At 41.9% G+C, this 20145-nt stretch overlaps 1 protein-coding gene across 3 annotated transcripts in view; it reads left to right on the top strand.

Annotated features, from left to right (window-relative positions):
* Positions 1-20145, top strand: part of mid2 (midline 2) — a 131245-nt gene that overhangs the window by 57252 nt on the left and 53848 nt on the right. For all 3 annotated transcript variants that reach the window (XM_046405338.1, XM_046405337.1, XM_046405339.1), the window contains exon 2: positions 6385-7265. In XM_046405338.1, the coding sequence (XP_046261294.1) occupies positions 6441-7265 (825 nt within the window). In that variant the 5' untranslated portion in view covers positions 6385-6440. The remainder of the gene's footprint in view (positions 1-6384; positions 7266-20145) is intronic.

The following is a 20145-nucleotide window of genomic DNA, read 5'->3' as shown; positions in this document are numbered from 1 at the left end:
TCCCGTAATGAGAATACAAATGTTTTTCCCCAGCTTTAACGCCCCACAGGTACAAACATCGTAGCGTCTCACTGTGTGTTCTTTTCAAAGGCCCTGCAAAGGGAACATCTCAATCCCCTGCTGTTGTTGTTTACTGTCATCTTGCTGTCTGCAGCCTTTAAACCCCAACTATGTGATTTTCTGCTCCCCGTACTTCACTGTGATAAGCCTAGGACTGACAGCTTCCAGTGAGATGGATAGATTCCAGGTACACTTAGGGAAGACTAGAGTAGTGGGAATACTAGTGGAGGGATCGGGTGGGGTCTGGAGGGATGAAGGGTGGCAGACACACTGTGAATTTGACAATGAAAACTGTTGATTCACTGTAGATTCTCACAGTGTTGAGATTCAGTCACTTGCCACAGATGAAGGCTGCTGATATGGGAACAGTGACTAAGGGCTCCAAGTGAAGTGTGTGTGTGTGTGTGTGTGTGTGTGTGTTCTCCTTGTCAATGTGTTTACTTCAGTTAAGGATCCACATAAGGATGCATGCATGCGTGCACCTGGCTAATGCCCGTATAATCTACCTTGCACTGAAGCATAGCCCTTCCTGGAAGTAATCTTTTATTCTGTTTTCCACCCAGGGAATAAGTTTATTTGATAAATTTCTAACACCTGGCTCTGTTTGCACATCATCATGTCCTTCGTATCTTTAAAGTGAAATGTTTTCAGTAAAGGAAGGAAGTAAGATTTACTGCTCAACATGTGTTCTGTATTTTTAACTTCTCAAAACACAAATGTTATTGTGTTTTATTCTGTCTGGATTGGATTAGATCCCAGTAGGATAAATGACTCTTCGAGATACTAGTCATACAATTCATCATTGAAAATATATAATTCATATAATATATATGGAAAACATGCAGTGGGATATTTTGAATGTACTCCAATATTTTTAACATTCTTATATATAAAATTCATTACATATACATTAAAATGTACGTAAAATATGTATTTCAGCTAGAAAAAAATAATAATAATTCAGTGCCAAAGTAGGATCACCAACATTTATAACAAGAAACGTAAGAATTAGAGCTTTTGTGTCCTAGCAATGTTTGTTTGAAAAAAGTAAATATTGCTGCCACAGTGGGAATGCACTTGTGTTTTTGATTCAGAGGTGTAGGTGTGGTGATTTGTTTCGATGATCGTGCCGTCATTCCCACATCATCAAGTGTCCATTAAGCTCTCTTTTTGGCTCTGCAGCTGTGCCACTACAATTCAGGAGGGAGCAATTTGGTTTTTACAAGTGGATTGTTTACACGAGGATAATCATCTTTGTTCCACAATTGCCTTTTCTCTAGACTGATGCGTGCGTCAACAAAGTGAACTCATACACATGCAACCATACTCCCGGGGGACTGTGACTGCTTTTAAATAAAAAAAACCCTCTTTTATTGTTTTGATGTTTGCAACATTATGAAATGACAGAAAGCGTGACATCAGTGTTTTCTATTTTGTGGAATTCCCCAAGGTCCTGTCTGATAAACTGATGGTGGAATTTATTACTGTTTATGAATTTATTGGATCCAATTGAAGCTTAAAATACTACCATGCTGGGTACACTCTGGGCCTTAACACTGAAAATACACTAGGCTTATATTTTTTATTTACACACAGCAAATATGTGTAATTTATATGTTTAAATTTGCCAGCAATTTGTCAACGCTCTTCATATCCTTCACCTTTTGACCGCCATGGAGCTTGACTGGCATTGTTTCCTATTGAACCACTCTGTTCCAAGTTCATGCATACAACACCTGACCAGGCATCAGATGTAGCGTGAATGTATATGTGCTAATGCATAAAGCTCATGCAGGACCGTACTGGATCCTAAGTGGCAAAGCAAACACCAAAAGGGATTTTACATACCCAAATACAGGATCCTGTTCTGTGAGACAAACTACAACGTCAGTGTTCTATTTAAGTATTTCTATGTTATCAGTGCCATTTAGGAACAGGGCTAATGTGTCTGCTTACAGATGTGTCCTTGCACCTGTTAAAATGATCTCACAAGTATCAGCAGATTAGAGTCTGAGTGTATTTACTAAAAAGAATTATTTACCTAGCCCTGCTTCTTTAGATAGGACTAATGAATCTAGTGATTTCGCCATTTTTTGCTTTTTCATTTGTTCTGCAAAAAGCCCTGAGTGAGACCTGAAAGTCTTGCTACGGTAAACGATATATCAGAGTGAGTGCCTAACAGATTTTGTTTCTGCGCGCATGTGTGTGTGTGTGTGTGTGTGCGCACATATTCCTGTAGCTGTGGAGAAAAAATCTTTTTCACAGTCACATTGTGAGGACCCGCCTTACCCCACAAACCCCACAACTTAAGTCATTAAATGTTAGGATGAAGGCTGGCTTTAAGATTAGGTTCAGGTTAAGGTAGGGCATGTTTATTGTTATGGAGAGATGGTGGTAAAGCCTTCAGGAAATGAGTGTAAGTCTGTGTAATGTCCCCAGAAATTATGGAAACAAGACTCTATGTGTGTGTGTGTGTGTGTGTGTGTGTGTGTGTGTGTGTGTGTGTGTGTGTGTGTGTGTTTTTCTTCAGGCACCAGCTCAAGCTGTTCTCCGTCCAGATGGGACACTTCACCTTAACAAGAATGGCAGATGAAGAGAGACAACGAGACAGAAGAGTTTGTACTTGTAAATGTGCAGCTCTGGTTTTGTGTGTGTGTGTGGGTGTGTGCACGTGCGCACTGTGAATGTAGTTTGTGAATGTCTGTCTGCAGAACACACGCCTGTACCATGAAGCCAGTGATTCAGTCCCTAAGTGGCTCCCATCACAGCAGACACTGTTTCCCCAGAGTGACATAGCTGAAGCTTAATGGGCCTGCTGATGGTGTGTTAAAGCTTGGTGTTAATTATAACGCCACGCTCTATTAAACACAGTCACATTAACATCGGCATAAGCAGCACCGTTGAGGTCTTTCCTCAGGAGTAAAGTGAGACTGCTGATTCAATCGACGTTTGAAATGGACAGTTGCACAGATCTAGCATGTGGATCATGCACCCAACCTATTGATTCCATGTGCTTAATAAGTGAGCGGTTTAATTCGGTTTCAGACTCTGTGTGTGTGGTTTGTTTGATTTGACTGATGTACAATCCACTTTGATGACATTTGGATTATTTCTGTGAGGAACAAAGGAAGTGAGGGATTTGGATGACTTCCTGTGTTTTATTTATCAAATATTGATGAACGAAGGTGCCATGTAGGAAATCACTCTATGGAATAACAATAACAAAGTATTTGCTTGTATTTTCTTCTTGTGGTGCCGTGATAACGAGACGTTGTTCTTCGTTGCGCTGGTTTCACCTGATTCCAGAACAAAGTTCACATGGGTTTATGTGACCTGATGATCCTGAATCAATGTCTGTCCCGAGAAGCTTTATGAATGAGTGCCCTGTTTGCTGATGTTGACATATTTTGCCTCTGAAACAGTAGCCATGGAGCTGAACTGCTGACGTACTGAACAGCCTAAAGTTGCTCTCAGTGAGAAGAATTCTATCATCTGTTTGTTTAATTTTGACGATTGTTTTCAGACCGAAGTATTTCTCTTACCCACATATGCCTTGCTGAATTGGTTATAAAAAAAGACCTAACAATAAATTATATATTTACTAAAAGTGGCTACAGGTTAAATAAAATGGTTACATATAGCTCAAAGGCTGGAGTCCACAAACCGAGTGGTTAGTGGCCTTGCCCAAAAGGTATTGAAGGTTGTCCTTGTGTAACCCTTCCCCACCTCACGCACACACACACACACACACACGCATCCTGCCTCCATTCGTCTGCCGCTTGTTATCAGCTGTCTAATACAGTGGAGATAAATTAGACCTATTGTTTGTGTGATGAAAGCAGAACCCTATGCTAGCTCACTCTGTGGTAGCTCAACTTTCTCTCTCTCTCTCTCTCTTTATCCCTTACACGGCCAGGCTGGGTGATAACAACCACATGAAGCATCTGATAAATAGCAGCCAAGGTGAATATCGGAGGAGGACATTACGCGCATGTGCAAACGTACCTATACAGCCTCACACACACACACACATGCACACACATATTTATTTGCACACAAACACAATGCCCGTTGGCTTTTATCAGCGTAATATCTGCATGATTGGCTGCGAGCGGTTATTTATTTCTTTTCCAGATAATGAATTTTGTAACAAAGCCACGGTGTGCACAGAACTACTCTCTTCAGTTGAGTGCCTTTCCCAAGCACTTAGCTGCTGCTCAAATCATGTTTGCTTTGAACACAGCTCAGTGTCTAGGCATGGTTTCTGTTGCAGCAGAAGGGAGGAGGCTTTTGTTAGTGCAAATGAGTTTGAGCCTTTGAGCCGTTTCTGTCTTTATACAGTCCTGTCTTCAGCTTGTCCTTAGATTATGTGTGGTTCTGTAATGCTGAGTTTTCAATGCAGCTGAATTCATGCGTCCAATTGAGGATAGTGCCCCAGCACAATGAAGTTATCACAAATGGGCTGTGGGTGGCAGAGCTAACTCGGTATACCTTAATGTAAGTAATTAAATAGGTTCGATAGGAGGACAAGGCCACTCTTCAGCGTGTTTTCACAACAAGTTGTGAATGTTATTATCCATTTGGAGTCACGCTGAACTGTTTCAGCTCATAGCGCCAACACATTTTAGCTGCAAAATCCACAAGAGCTGCGACAATTAGCAAATTTTAGCAGTTATTTTGATAATACACTGATTACTTCATTAGTTGTTGCAAAAACAATGCCAACTAGTCTTGTGTTCATACTGAACTATTTTTTTGTCATATGTGACAATAAATTAAAAATCTTAAGCTTTTGGACTTTAAATGAAGGCATCGTCATGGACTCTGAGCATTTGAGTGATCAGTTTTTTTTTTATTCTCTGGACTAAACAATTACTCAGGAAAATAATGTGCAGATTAAGATACACTCACCACAAAAAACCCTTATCTGTGTTGGACATAGTTTCCGTAGTGACAAAGGACAAAGAGCCAGCCAGGCATGGGATGCTGAACAAAAATGAAATGCTGATTTTTCACATTTCTTTATGCAAAGTGATGTGTTAGGTGTTAAATCTGGAATTCATTTGGAATTCCAGGAGGCTGAATGCTTTGTTGCCGGACAGCTCAGTGCCATTACACTGGATCCACAGACTGTCTTAAACCCTTTTCTTGATAACATGTTTTCACCTGTAAATTATACGTTTTTGTACGCAATGACTTAACCTTCAGAGGACTCACTCACAGGAGTTTAAACCCCTGTCCTAAAGGTGAAAAGTATTTTTTTGATTAGTCATAACCAGTAAAACACAGTCATCAGTAAATCCTGCATGACTCACACAGAGGGAGATGAGGGCAGTCTTTCAGGACCGACCTCACCTAATGAAATTGTCACTGTCAGCTATCCGGGGTCGTCCGCTTTAATACTGTAGTTTCACGGTGTCTGCTTTGTTTCTCTTAAAGGACACAGCCACTACAAGCAGGGCTCCTATGCCACTGAATCAGTGTGGGTGGGAGAGGGTTATTGGTGATTTCTCATGTCAGTGGTTTTAAGGCCACCCAGGGGAGACAGCTTGATATGCAGGCTGCACGACGGTGAGATTTGGAGGGCCTGGAGAAAGAGGACGAGGATCTGAAATCAATTTTCTTGTTTAGCTCAGGCCCTGTTTTCCCTGTCCTACTTGAAATTATTGTTGGGATCATGCTTTAGAAGTTGATATGTCCTTGGAGATGTGTTTATTGCTTGATAAGTCAAGCTGATCTTACCAGTGATGCTATAAAAAAATAGGCAAAGTCAGTGGTGAGAAAGAAAGATGGAAGTGCAATGTATGAGATTGAATGAACCATTTAAGAGTCAGTCAGGGTGTTGCAGGACTACAGAGGTCCTCTGTTTTACAAGTTCCTCATGTTCTGTCCTCTGCTGCTGCTGTACATCCGCCTCTTCACTCCACTGACTTTTACCTCTTCCCCACCAGTCAGTCAACGTCTGTCTTCTTCTTTTCTTTTCATGGAGTCATTCCTTTCCTACTCACAGCTCTGCAGGAGTAATCGTGTTAAAGGCTGACACAAGGAGGCCCAATCCACAGTTGTGCTAGTCGAGCAGATGACATATAATGGTGCAAGAAAATGTGTGTGTTGGTGATGTTTCTGCTGAATCTGTACGGGCAAGTCAATATTTGAAGCCAATATGTCATGAGTGATTCAGTTAAAATCAGAAATTGATGAATTGTGTATACTTTCTGCCGTTCGATAAAATGGCCCAAGAACGAAAAGTGACAGTTGTTGATTAGAGGCATTTTTATTTTGCAGCTGTAAATACTCATACATATATTTTTCTTCTTCGTGCAGGTAATTGGCCAGCTTCCGTGGGATTTGATGTCACCTTTAGATCGGTTCAACTGAAGATGGAAACACTGGAGTCTGAGCTGACCTGCCCGATCTGCCTGGAGTTGTTTGAAGATCCCCTGCTCTTGCCCTGTGCCCACAGCCTGTGCTTTAACTGCGCCCACCGCATCCTGGTATCTCACTGCTCTACCAGCAAGCCCCTTGAGTCCATCTCGGCCTTTCAGTGCCCCACCTGTCGTTACGTCATCACGCTGAATCACCGCGGCCTGGAGGGCCTTAAGCGCAATGTGACGCTGCAGAACATCATTGACCGCTTTCAAAAGGCCTCCCTTAGCGGCCCCAACTCCCCCACCGAGAGCCGGCGCCTGCAGCCGCAGCGGCCCTACACCGCCACCATTAGCGGTACAATAGCTGGAACGGTTGGCGGTGGCGGTGGTGGCACAAGTGGAAGTAGCGCCCGCAGCAGCCCGGCCACTTCCAGCCACTCCCACCCGCACGCCAACCACACTAATCACGCCAATCACACCAACGCAAACCACAGCCCTGCTGTTGTTGCTAAAATGGATCCACGCATCAGCTGCCAGTTCTGCGAACAGGATCCACCGCGTGAGGCAGTCAAGACTTGTGTCACGTGTGAGGTATCATACTGTGACCGATGTCTGCGCGCGACACACCCCAACAAGAAGCCGTTCACCAGCCACCGTTTGGTAGAGCCGGTACCAGACACTCACATCCGTGGCTTGACCTGCCTGGAGCACGAAAATGAGAAGGTCAACATGTACTGCTTGGTGGATGACCAGCTCATTTGTGCCCTCTGCAAGCTGGTGGGACGTCACCGAGAGCACCAGGTGTCCTCGCTCACTGAACGTTTTGATAAGCTCAAGGTTAGTCCTGTGTGTCCTTTTCAGTTTACAAAGCATGCGATAAGGTCGTATCAGCAACAATGTCTGCTTACTGCTCATTTTTTATGTTGTTTGACATCTCTGGGACTGAAGGTAAGTCACGATCTGAAAGATTTGATTGAAAACCACTTACGATTTACTGTTGAGCTTTGCAGCTATTTTCATTCTCACCAAGAGTATTATAGCCTTCAACATTCATTATGATATCTTTGTTTGCAGTTTGCCAAACAGCAAAATCTTTAATCCATCCATTCTTTCCTTGGGGATGTTGATTCTGCATATTTGTGTTGACTATGAACTTTCTGTAGTGCCTCAGTAGCATCATACACAATCACACAAGCCCTTGTTCCACAAGAAGGACAGAAAGACGGATCACAAAAAGAAAGAGAGCCAAACACAATTGGGATGGTGTGCTGGTGAGAAGGGCAGAGAGAGGCGGAGAGCAAAAGGGAGGCCGTGATTATAATAGTCGATGAGCTGGCATTCCCTGTGGCCGCTGAGCTTTCAGTGGCTCTGCGTAAAGTCCAGGACTGCTGAATCAGGGTGAAAAACAACAGAGAGAGAGACACTAGCAAGAGCTAATTCCACGACTATAGACCCAAAGCAGCCAGCCGCATCTGCTGGCCTAAAAACATTTACCATGAGTGTCTGTCTTTTTTTTCTATTTATATACCTCTTTATGGATGCATGAAAATGAAACATTATCATAGATTTTACATGAGCACGCAGAGTCTATGGAATATTGAAGTTGGATTATCATCTCATTACAACATATAGGAAGGGAACTGTGTTTTGTCTGTGGCCTTTTACTTGTTGTTTAATGGCATAGAGGAAGTACTCTACTCTGGTTAAGTTACCTTGCCAATGAGCATCCTCATCCCCCATTGCAACAATAAACCAGTCAACAGAATAATTCAGTGTACTAGAGGTGGTCTCTGCGCTGACACAATGCTTGACAACAGGAACACAAACATCAAGAACAAATTGGTATGAAACAGTGACTTTGTTTTTTATAATGCTTTGCGAATGTGTGATCACACATATAGTGTAACCAAAAGTGAAAGAGGCTCTGGTATTTGCCTTTCAGTCTGCGTGAGATAACTTTTCTTTTGCTATCTGATATATCTGAAGATATAATGTTTGAATGCAGCAGATGATCTGTGTTTTGCCTGACACTGCTTTGTGCAATAGGAAACACAAAGTACTCTGCTTGAGACACCTTATCATTATGTATGCTAGATTTTTTTTTTTTAAGAAGTAAATCCCCTCCTTAAACGCATGATCCCGTGTTTTATACTGTAAATCTCTGAAGTCTTTTAGATTAAGGAAATTCCATTGATGTTTTCTGTCCCCAGGGTGTGAAGGTGTTCCCATGGGTTGATTGTGTCAAATGAATGGCATTGTGTAGCACACAGAAAGAAATAGACACCTGAGAAAGTAGCACATTGGCTGTTTTTGTCTATAGAAAGGTGCGTTGGTAGGTTTATGTTCTGTTTCTCAAAGAAAATGCATTTTAATGCTCTCTCACATTTGGGCTTTTTTGTCCCTCTGCATTACAAAAGTGTGGGCGTGAGAATATGTTATCAGCGTTTCAAGAGACATGTTAACATTCCATGAGCAGCAAAAATCCATCTCACTGAGTCTCAGAGTGATCACAACAAGCAGCGGCATAAAACATTAGTTTTATTTTAGTTAAAATGCCATTTCACCTTCTGTTTTATTGATGATTTGCAAATGTTTGGCTCTCGCTTTCAGGTTTGCTCCAGCATGTCAGCAACATTCCACCTGCTTAGCACCGCTCATCGTCTTAACCCACAGGAGCATGCAGTTTATTTTCACTAGCAGTTTTCCTTTTTTACAAGCACTTCCACCCCCTTCCTCATTCTGCCACCACATTCTCTGTAGACTGTGGAAGAGTTTACTGTAAGTAGCTCTCCCCCTCCTTTCCTCTCCACTTCGTGGCTGGCCGTGGTTCTTTTGAACGTTCCCCAGCCAATGGCTTTGAACTTTCTTGACTTTGAAATCCCCAATCAACCCCAAATCTGGGAGGAGACCAGCCCCAGTCCTAGTTCCAGCTCGGTTCACTAGCGGCAGTGGCAGCTGACTTATAATCTTCTTCTCACTCATGGCAAGGCGGAGAAGAGGAAGTCCTATTTGTGCATAGCTAATCGTGGAAGATGTAGGTCAGAAAGGCTTTCTTGTTTTGCACTTCATTCCCTTTTTTTTTTCTTTTTCTGCGTAAGACAGAAATTCAATGAAACATTCTTGGTTTTCAGTATGCAACTTGTTTTGATACTGACAGGTTTTCTGCAATGGCCCGATCAACTCCTCTAATTGGCCTTTATTTAATACCACTAAATAATTGACTCTGTTTGACCTGTGTTTTCCTCCATTTGATCTTTAACCTCTGGATTACCTTTCACATTATTTCTTCTGTCTGCTGTATACGCTGCAAGCTACTCTGTCACTAAATGATTCGTCACACATTAAGGAAAAGGTAAGCTTCCCTTGGGCAAGGAGAGTGGATAATTCAGGAGAGAAAATGCCAACAAGTGCGAGCGCTCTAAAAGATAGAATGTGGCACAGCTGAATCTGCAGGGAAGTGAGTTAATTCCCCAGGCAGCTGTTAAGCAGAGCTCTTTGCTCAGAAGCAAAGACATTTGTGTTTTATAATTGGCAGACCTTGGATATAGTTTTTTACTTTGATATTCTTGAAAGACTGCAGCTCCGAGGTACTACATTTGAGATATTTATTTGTTTTTACACAATCAGAGTCACCGAAATCACTTCCAGCTAGGATACATTCTGTTTCATGAATGTTTCATTGCCTGCTGCTTGCAAGTGTTTATCGCAGGATCATTAGAGTGTAATTTAGATAAATTTGTGGCAGTCTAACATCCTCTTGCAGAGGCTGAGTAGAAAAAAGTGTGTGATGTGTGCTCTCACCACTCACGATTTTAGTCTTACATGTGTGATGCAACTCTGGAAAGGGAAAAAAAAGTGTAATACCAGTCATGGCTGACTTGGTGAGTTGAATGGGCTTTGAAACAGTATGCAGGTATGCTAAAGCCACAAGTGGTTGTGAGATTGCTGCAGCCATTTAGCTTTTTCTAGCTAGCTTTAGAAGTTTTCTTGGCCTGAAGATGTTCCCACACAACCAGTAGCAACACCAGAAAGTTGCTGCCCAAGTGGTCCTATCATCAAACAGCAAAATGTTGATTTTACACCAACTTGTGAGCTTTGAGGGTAGATGTTTCCTCCTGTTTGAGTCGTTATGCTAAGCTAAGCTAAGTGCTGCTGGCTCCAGCTTCATGTTTACCAATCAGACAAAGGGATACTGATCTTCTTATCTAACTGTGCGTAAGAAAGCGAATGATTAATCTTTCTCAAGGCTGCCTTTCTCTTGATTATTCATGTCTTATTTGAAATTTTGCTTAATTTGTTATGTGTTTTCTTTTGGCCTGCCCTAACATGACAGGCCATCTGTTTCGTCAACTTGCAGCCCTCGTGACTAAGTTTGTGCGCCAGTGTTTCTGGAGTGTTTCTCCCGTGTTTAACTCACTTAGTCATTGTCTGATTAAAGTGTCTTCAAGTGTTGTTATTGTTGGCTCAAGGACATCTGGATAGCTTTCTGTTTTCCTCATAGTAGCAGCTATCAATAACAAATGACAAACGTGTGAGCTATTTATTCATGTGCAACCGAGTATGACAGAGACATGAAGTCAGATAGAAATGGTGCCACGTTGCCAGCCTGACTGGATCACCAGTCAACCTTCGTTTTGGAGATTTTGTGCTTGGTGGCATTGTGGATCTGAACGTTGATGGTGTCATTATTCTATTGCAGTGTGCAATGACCGTGTACTTCAGAATGAAACTTTTGATCAAAAACACTTGTCTGTTGCCAGTTTCAAGAAAGACACATGAATAAAAATAAGTGGTAAGGAAAAGAAGAGGCACGCAAAGACAAAGACTGAAGGAAGTGGAGGAATGGTGATAAATGGATCACATCACAAGGATAAGAAGTCTTTCTGTTCTCTTCTGCATTACTGGCAGTTAATTTACTGACTCTTGGTCTCTGGAGGGTTTGAAGTGTGTGTGCTTTAGAGTCAAGTGCTAATGAACTGACATGGAGGCAAAGCCTATAGCAGAGCTCCTGACATTTGTGACACTCAAAGCGACACTTGAAATAAGCAGCAGATAAACTTAAAGACTTTGGATCTCCAACTCTTAGTGGCGTCACGTGCAGTAACCCTACGGCACTGGGATTTGTTCTGTGTGTGTGTGTGTGTCTGTGTGTGTGTGTGTGTGTGTGTGTGTGTGTGTGAGGTCTTGACAGGACTCACGCATACTTGTGCCAGATGATAGTTTGTTATGTACACGAGAAGAATGTAGAAATATGCAAAACATTTCAAAGCGATTATTGGATTAATTCCTGTTTTGGAAGAGGAAAGTCATAGCATACTGACTACCACCCCCAGCTCCCCTCTCCTCTCTGCATTTTTGCTCTCTAAGTCTCCCTTCTCTTCATTTTCTTCAGTCCCTCCAGCCCTGCCCTGCTTATCCCCACCGATTTCTTCCTTCACCTCCCCCCATAACCCCTCCTTTTCCCCCATCGTAGCTCCTTAAGGCGCTGTCTAAGTCCTTTTCTGTGTGCTTCTGAATGTGTTTGACGTCTGCTCCCGCTGCTGACTCCACTCCTGCTGTATTTATGCCCATTTGCGCTAAATCCTGAGGTGAACTTGTGTGCACGTGTGCATGAGCACAGACGCAGGTGTGCAGATTCTAATCACAGCCACACCCTCACAAACTCGCTTGTACTTTCTCACTCTCAGTCTCACGCGTTCATATACACAAAATGGAGCTCATTTCACCTAATCTGACTGTACGCCAAACACTGACAGCAAAGATTTTAAGAGGAAATTAAGAGGCTGCAGTGTTAAGTACTCAACCAAGCTTTCTTTTACCTTTTCACACAGACTCCCACTGCTGTCCCTCTCTGTCACTATAGCCCTCTCACTTTCTCAGCTTTGCATGCAGGCTCACAAACATCATCCTTCCCACCTACTTTCTGTCACCCTGTCTCGCTCTCTCGGCTCCCTCTCCCTCATTTGGCCCCAGGCCAGTCTGTCTTGTTTTTTAAGGTAACACTCCTGTCCACCCGCAGTCGCCCACAAACCCACGTACACTACGCAGCATATTGCTGGTGAGAGGGAGACTCACAGCCCTCCAGTGTGTTTGTGTGTAGGAGGGTATATGATTGCTTTCAAATATGTGTGTCTGTGTGCAGTATTTACAGGTGTGTGCGTGCGTGTCACTGCGAGCACATGTGGGTGTGCATGTGTGTCGAAGCAGATACTATTAGGTCTGACATGTGTGGAGTGATTGGGAGCCGAGTGTGTGATGCCAGGGGAAATCATGGCTCTATCTGGAGAGGAGTGTGAGATGGAGCACACTTAGTCATGCTGACGGAGCCACCAAGGATGTAGAAAGCTTTTAGTGTCTGTGTGCGCCACTTCTCTGGCTACATGCGTTCACATGCCTATCAGGAAGTCCGCATGAGTGTGTGTGTTTGTGCGTGGGTAAGTGCATATACTTGCCCTGTCAATGCATCATGAATGTGTTGTGAAAATATGTCACGCCAGCCCATCATAAAATTTAGTGGGTCATGAAGAAAAGATTATCAAATTGCTCCCAGCCTCTGCATCATACATATGCACAATTTATGCAGAAAGAAAATGGAAAGCTTTTAAGAGCTTTGTGTCAGCGGTGATACAATGCAGTGCAAAAAGAGGGATTTAATGAGTGAGCGATGTACAGATTTCACCATTTATGCATTATCCATTGATGGATGTCCTCACTTTTCTTCCATAATGTGAAAGCAGGGTTCACTTACGTAGCTGGATCCTTGTTATTGTCAGTTCAGGCAACTATACTGTGATACTGATAGTCATTGCTATATGGTGGACAATAGGAGCAAAGTATATTTCTGCAAATCAGTTTTGTTCATCATCACTCAGGATTCAGCACAGCTACATATACACTATCCTTGAACTCTGCTACTTGATGATTTGAAGCTGCAATTCATCCTAAACTCTTTCCTATTATGTAATATACATTATAAGTACAAAAATACATTTGGACACATTACACCAACACAGTACAGTCATGCTGGAATACAAAAGAGCTTTTCCCAACCTGCTGCCACAAAGTTGGAAATATAGCATTGTCCAAAATGTCTTGGCATGCTGAAACATTAAGACTTTTACGCACCATGCCCCTCAGCAGTTGGTGAGCCTGATCTGTGACGCGGTCTTCCACTTCGTGGCTGCTGTTCCTAAATGCTTTCTCTTTTTAACAATACCACTTACAGTTGACCGTAGAATATCTAGCGGGGATGAATTTTCACAAACTCTTCAGAATGACCCGCTGTTTTCACAAATGTTTGTAAATGCAGACTGCATGGACCGGTGCTTGATTTTATATGCCTGTGGCAATGGGTCTCATTAAAGCCCCTCAATACAGTAATAAAGAGGTGTGCTCCATTACTTTTGTCCACGTAGTGTATGTACTAAATATTGTTTTAGAGGATAAAATCCGATTTTTGTTTAGAATGAAAATGCTCAAGTTCAAAAACTCTGAATAGCAGCACAAAATATTTAGAACATTCATCATCAGCCTGTATCTCAATATTTGCCTCCTAAATCCATGCTGGGTGAACCCTGCTACATTTTCCATCCTGTCTTTTTTTCTTCATCTGCTTTTTTGCCATCTCTTTTTTTTTCTTGCCTTTTTACAAGGCTTAAAACTGGAGTTTAGGCACTTGAAGACTTGTGCCATGTCTATTTTAGCATAAACCTTTAAGAAGCTGCCAACATAGCAAAGCTTTGCTGAGCCTCTGACATTTTTGACACTCAAGGAAAATCATTTTAACTAAGCAGCTGATAAGTATAATTTTCGAATCTTTGTGACTTCTACAATACGACCTTACATATGTATATCTGCTCTGCATTACTGGGTGCAGCACTGAGTTCCATATGTTCTCATGTGTCGTATGTTATTTTTTTTACAGTAGCTGCACAACATGGTGTGTCATAATGCATGGGAGATCATGAAGTCATTACTATTTATATATTTTAGTCAAATGGCTGTTAGTTACACACCACACCGTAAGAGGATTTACACATTAATCAACAGTGGATACTCACCTTGCTGTGCTGATGTTGGGCTTCTAAGCATTTTGATTCCAACCTCTCATATAGTGCTCCATTAGTGCCTGCTGTATCTGATGAGTAAGCACTTCCTCGTATTAATCTGCAACAATCCGTGCCACAGATCACATTTATATGAGGAGAAGGGAGGGGCTCTGTTTGAGGAAACTGATGACACATGCAGTCTATGAAGATTACTATGAGGTTTGCCTGATTTAGAAATTACATTTCACTGTCTCTCTGAGGCGATTTGTAAAAAAAATTTTAAGGTTCATTGAAATCCACAAATTTTATTTTTCAGAAACAGGATAAATCACACGTGTCCGGGTCTTCCAGAAGATACAGTGTTTCTGTTTGTGGCTCAGGAACAGTGGTCAGGCAACACAATGAGGTATAACAGGAATGTTTATACTGAGTCTGGAATGTCAGGCAGCATCCAACTTTGAATTTTTTGATCCCGTGCGCACACACATACACAGATGTAGGTATGTGTGCATGCGCATGTGCACAGTGGCCGAAGCCACACTGACTGTGACAGTGACAGTCTATTTTCTCTTTCATAGTATGTTTGAGCAGATGCTTCCTTTTTGTGTGTGCTGTGCGGGTGATGAGCTCTTCGTCCTGTTGCGAGGCTGCCAGGCAGGAAAACTGTGTCGCGGCTGCGAAGATACTTAGTTTGAACTAATGACACCAGTGTGAGATAAACAGCACGTCGTCACTGGCCTGCGGACAACTGGGACCTCTGATTCATCCACAAATATATAAAATCCTGTGGTTAGTATCCGCTGAGGTGCACCACGGGGAAGGATAGCAGTGGGTGAATAATAGTTTTGAGCAGTTAATAAACTTTAATAAACTCAACTATTCATTCACGACGTTTCTTGTTTTTGTTTTTGCCTCTTAATGTTCTTAAATGTGCACCTCTTCACTTTTAAATTGTACATTCAGAGCCACTCTAAGCAACTTTTTTGCATTGCAACAGTTGATGAAATTACATTGATTAATGTGAGAGGTGTCACTTATAGTGACAAATCCACAGATTACTATCACTGGTCCCTGCAGTTCTGTGATCTTTTAGCTCATTGTGTTGACTTTACCGCCCCTGACTTGTTTTAGGTTATGCTGCTCAGCTCTGATCACTCCTGCCCAGCGCCGAACAGCAGACATGCAAAGTTAGTGACTCATTTTCAGCAGCTGAAGAGCCACACACATCCGTCAAGAGCTGGTGGAGTCCAAACAGCTGAAAGGATTTAAAATTGACTCTGGTGTTGCTCTGTGTCTGCTAGATGCGTCGATGGACAACTGTTTGCTAACGTGGCCACCATAAAAACTTCATAAGGTGGTAATGCTGTATATTAATATTGCATTTGCACTAATAATAATGAAGATTTCAGGATTTGGTCACATCAGAAGACAATAGCACCAGAAGCTAACTAAATCTACATTACTAGCTAAATTTGCTCTGAATGATGTTCAGTGTAACCAGTAGCAAAATGAGGCTCATTTGTATTATCCCATCCCCCATTTGATAAATAATGATTTACTTTGTGAAAGTCGCTTCATATCATACTCTCTTATTATAGGGTGCTTTTCATTTTTTGAAGGCAGTAGTTCTGTGCACATTTGGCTCAAAACAGCTGGTTTTTAGCAGCTGCACTGTTGAAACTGCTTGAAATGTAAAACACATCAGCACAGAGCTGAAGAATTCAGTGATGCTGGGTATTAAGAGCAGCAGTGCTGGATGTAGGCCATAATATGCTGAGCTACTTAAGATAGCGAGAAACCAGTCGCGCCTATCTGCCTATAATCACACTTGGTTGAACATCGTCTCAATTTTGGCCGCATTTCTTCCACTTGGACGTGATTACAGATTTCAACCAGCTCAAGCAATCCTGTTAGAGTAACAGTGAAAAATAAAGGCCAGTCAGTTCAGTTCCAATCAGTTGGCTTGGTTCAAAATCACAAGCCTTTGGGGGAGAAAAACAAGTGAAATATGGGAGAAAAGTTTAGCAGAAAAGAATACTGGCAGGTAAACTGATGAACTCTTTTGAAAGAGCCCAATTGCTCTTCATTCTTATCTGTAGATTCTTATCTCTATGGGCTCTCCATTTAATCATTTGATTGTCTTCCATCTCAAATTTTCATTCATTTTCTTTCCAATTGAAATGGGAGAAATGGTGGTTAATATAAGTTCAGTCATTATGTTTTTTGTAGCATTGGGGTTGTACAAAGGAAAGAAAATTCTCTCATAAATGCATTTATTACTCCATCTTTTAATGTTGTTATTATCAGCATTGTCCCACTGAGTAAGAGAATCAAGTGCTTTGGTCAACTTTAGGGCAAGGTTAAGTCATAGAAAAGGACTTCTAAGTGTGTGTGTGTGTGTGTGTGTGTGTGTGTGTGTTGCTTTGTCTACTGAGGAGACTTTCAGTCTCCCACACTGTTTTCAACCGTCCCACTTTGCCACAGACACAGCTGCCTTGGACAGAAATGTTCTTTGCTGCATTCCGTTCCCATGAATCTCTTGCTTCCTGAAACATGCACGTTTGTTTTCAAAACACACACACACACAAGACCATGAGAACCATCATCTAACATAGAGACTCTGTTATGCAATTTATGTAGCATAGGAACCTTTGGAGTTCTGCATATAAGACACAGGCCAGTCTACAACAAGCCACTGTATGTAAGATCTGCAACATGTTCTACACAGCGTTGTGTTATGGAGGCTCTGATGGTATGTGGTACTGTGACTCAAACTTTTAAATATATTTTGAATTGATGTGTATTTTAACAAGTTACATTTGTATTGTTTATGTCCAGAAACAGTAGAAAAGTTTATTTTATGAATGTCTTTCCAATTTTAATTGTTCATCTGCAGTTATTATTATGTTCTAAAAATGTCCATATCAGAGCCGCACCAGGAATCTGTCTATAAAATGCAACTATTGTTTTTGGTACTAAATACAAAATGGATTGCTGTGCGCTTAGCTTATACATTTAAAAAGTAGTATCAGCTTTGGCTGTATTCAGCAGTTCAGGGAAGTATTTCTCCTCAGCATGAACTTTTGACCACAATTGAACCTGCATTTCCTGTCAGGGGCACCAGACATTCAGCAGTCAGCCAGAGTTAGTCAAAGTGTCAGCCCCAAGAAGTCATTTAGGTTTACAAGATTTTGGACAGGATTCTGACTGAGGGGTTGAAAGGTGAGGAACAGCGATACAATATGACCATGAATTGACTTTGCAAACTTGAGTTACCTGGGAGCTTGTTCATTTCATGTGATAGAGAGATTGAGAACACGGGTTAATGGCACTGTGCTCCGATGTCCCCCTCTTAAAGCCAATGAGAAAAGGGTGCACTGATGCATGCTTAAAAGCATGCAGGGCTTCTTTTATGGTTTCTAAAAAAAGGACACATCACCTATCCTCTCTGGCCAGCATGGTGGTGACAGCAGCAGCCAGCACCCTGTTCACTCAAGCTCCACAGAGAAACACACACAGCCATGTGCATTTATATAGATTCTATTGCATAAAGATTGTGTTATTTTACTGTGCATGAAATATCACAGATTACAGTCCACACCTCAAAATTTTCCTTTTCCTATTGCAAACTTCATATATTTTCTTCATTGAGATGTCAGCTTAATTAAGTGTTAAATTTTTTTTGAAATTTTAACAGTTTTTTCAGAAAAATCAAGCCACATATAGTACATACACGCACAAACAGAAACATACCCAAGCCAGGTTGTTTTTTACCAGCAACTTTGTATACCTTCTTCAAAGATTTCCCTTTGGAATATAACAGTCTGTAGTGCTAATAAAAGCCATCAAGCTAATGCAATTACTTTTTTATGGCTGACTCCTTCATTCATATAGCGCGACTTCAACAAGAAGATATCAGAGAGAACATAAATGTTGTGTGTTTTTATCTCTTAAAATACAAATGGCTGCTTGATATTAATTATATATAGAATATGAGCTCAGGATTTTTTTTTTACAAAAACTCACATCTGTTTGCAAAACTCTAAATTCTGATTTACTTCATGTCTGCTGAGCCTCATCCTCCTGGCTCTTACAGCCACTGACCCACAAGAAAATCCCTGGAAGTTTCTCTTTTGCTCGGGTTACGCAGGAGGAAGTTCTGCTCCCCAGGGGGTCATACAGTGCAGAATGTCTGTTTCAGATGTCGACTCCAGAAAGTCAACCACGCAGAATCTCAGGAACGTAAGGAATGCGTCTCCCAGATTTGCAGTGAGCCGAGTTACCATCGCAGAGTAGCTCTTGCACTATAAGGAATGGACGGTAAAGCTGAGCCCGAGTCTGAGGATGCCATATTTATCTGTGCAGTGATGGTCATAATTGTACTTCCTGTTATCATTGTCTCTGTCTCTCACATGTGCTTGCTTCCTCTTTATCTGTTGTTACTCTGTCTGCAGTGTCCATTTCATTTTTTGGGCATCCTGCCAGCAGTTTACACGGGAACAGGTGTCATATATAGATGTTTTGTAGCTGCCATCAGCACCGGTGTTACATGACCTCATCTATAAATACATGATAGTGACATGATTTACTGGCCTCCTTCCTGGGCATGGTCGTTCCAATTAGATAAGGCAAAGTACAGTAGAGTAAATCACTTCGCCCACCTTGGAGGAAGCAAACCCATCTGTTAGGGTGGACAGAGCCACTTCAGTACTAATAGAGACACTCTGTCTTGTCACTGACCACTGGCACCCTGAGCAAAAGGGAGGAGGGGAGTTGTTTCTTGTTGTGTGTTTTGTGTATAAGCGTGTATAAATTTGGCTGTTTTTTTTGTTTGTTCGCATGTTGTCTGATGCAGCCTGAGAGTCTGTGGTCTTTTTTCTGTTCTACATCTGAATGCCTGCAGGGCCCAGTGGGGGTCACGCTGGGGTGGGCAAGAGAAAACGCTTCAGGGTGGAAATCTCACTGTTCCTCTCAAACAGGTCTCTGTGTGGCATTATCTGCCATCACATTCAATACCGCTGAAACAGGAGCAAACATAAAGCTGCTGTTTTCCTTTATAACTCCAGTTCTGCTGGGTTTGTTTCCACTTGCCGTTTATGTGCTGCACGTAAAATCTTTACATTCGTTCCTTGAGGCACCGACCTCAGGGAACCCATTCAATAAATGACATGGCTATCAAATCACACAATTAACTGCTGAAAAAATCAAGTTTGAGCAGAAGACAAGGTTTTTAATCTGAAAGGAAAGGAAATTAAGTATAGCTGTGGTAAACTGACATAAAACCATGCCGAGATCGGCCGAGATAAGAAAAAGTCTTAAGGAGGATGTTTTTTTATGGAAGCTAAATTTGAGAAAAGCAACTTGAAATCACAGTTGCTTCACAACAGAGCCTTCTGTGCCTCTTTTTTTTTTGTCTTGACAAATCATGAGTCAGTTATGATACATTATGGTGCATTGCGATGCCCTTGAGCAGACGGCAGCATCTCAAGTTAAATTTTGACGCACATCATGATGATTGTGCTTCTCTGTGTTTTTTAAGAGTGTTCACCCTCCTGCTGGTAGCACCAGTCTCATATGCTTGCAGATAAGAAGCGTTAACTGTCTCTGAACTCGCTCACCCCGAAAAAAATCAGTTGTGTTGCTCATAACCTTATCACACTTTCACAGAG

This window comes from Scatophagus argus, chromosome 12 (assembly GCF_020382885.2).
Source record: "Scatophagus argus isolate fScaArg1 chromosome 12, fScaArg1.pri, whole genome shotgun sequence".
Lineage (NCBI taxonomy): Eukaryota > Metazoa > Chordata > Actinopteri > Scatophagidae > Scatophagus > Scatophagus argus.
This window is presented reverse-complemented; position numbering and strand designations above follow the sequence as displayed.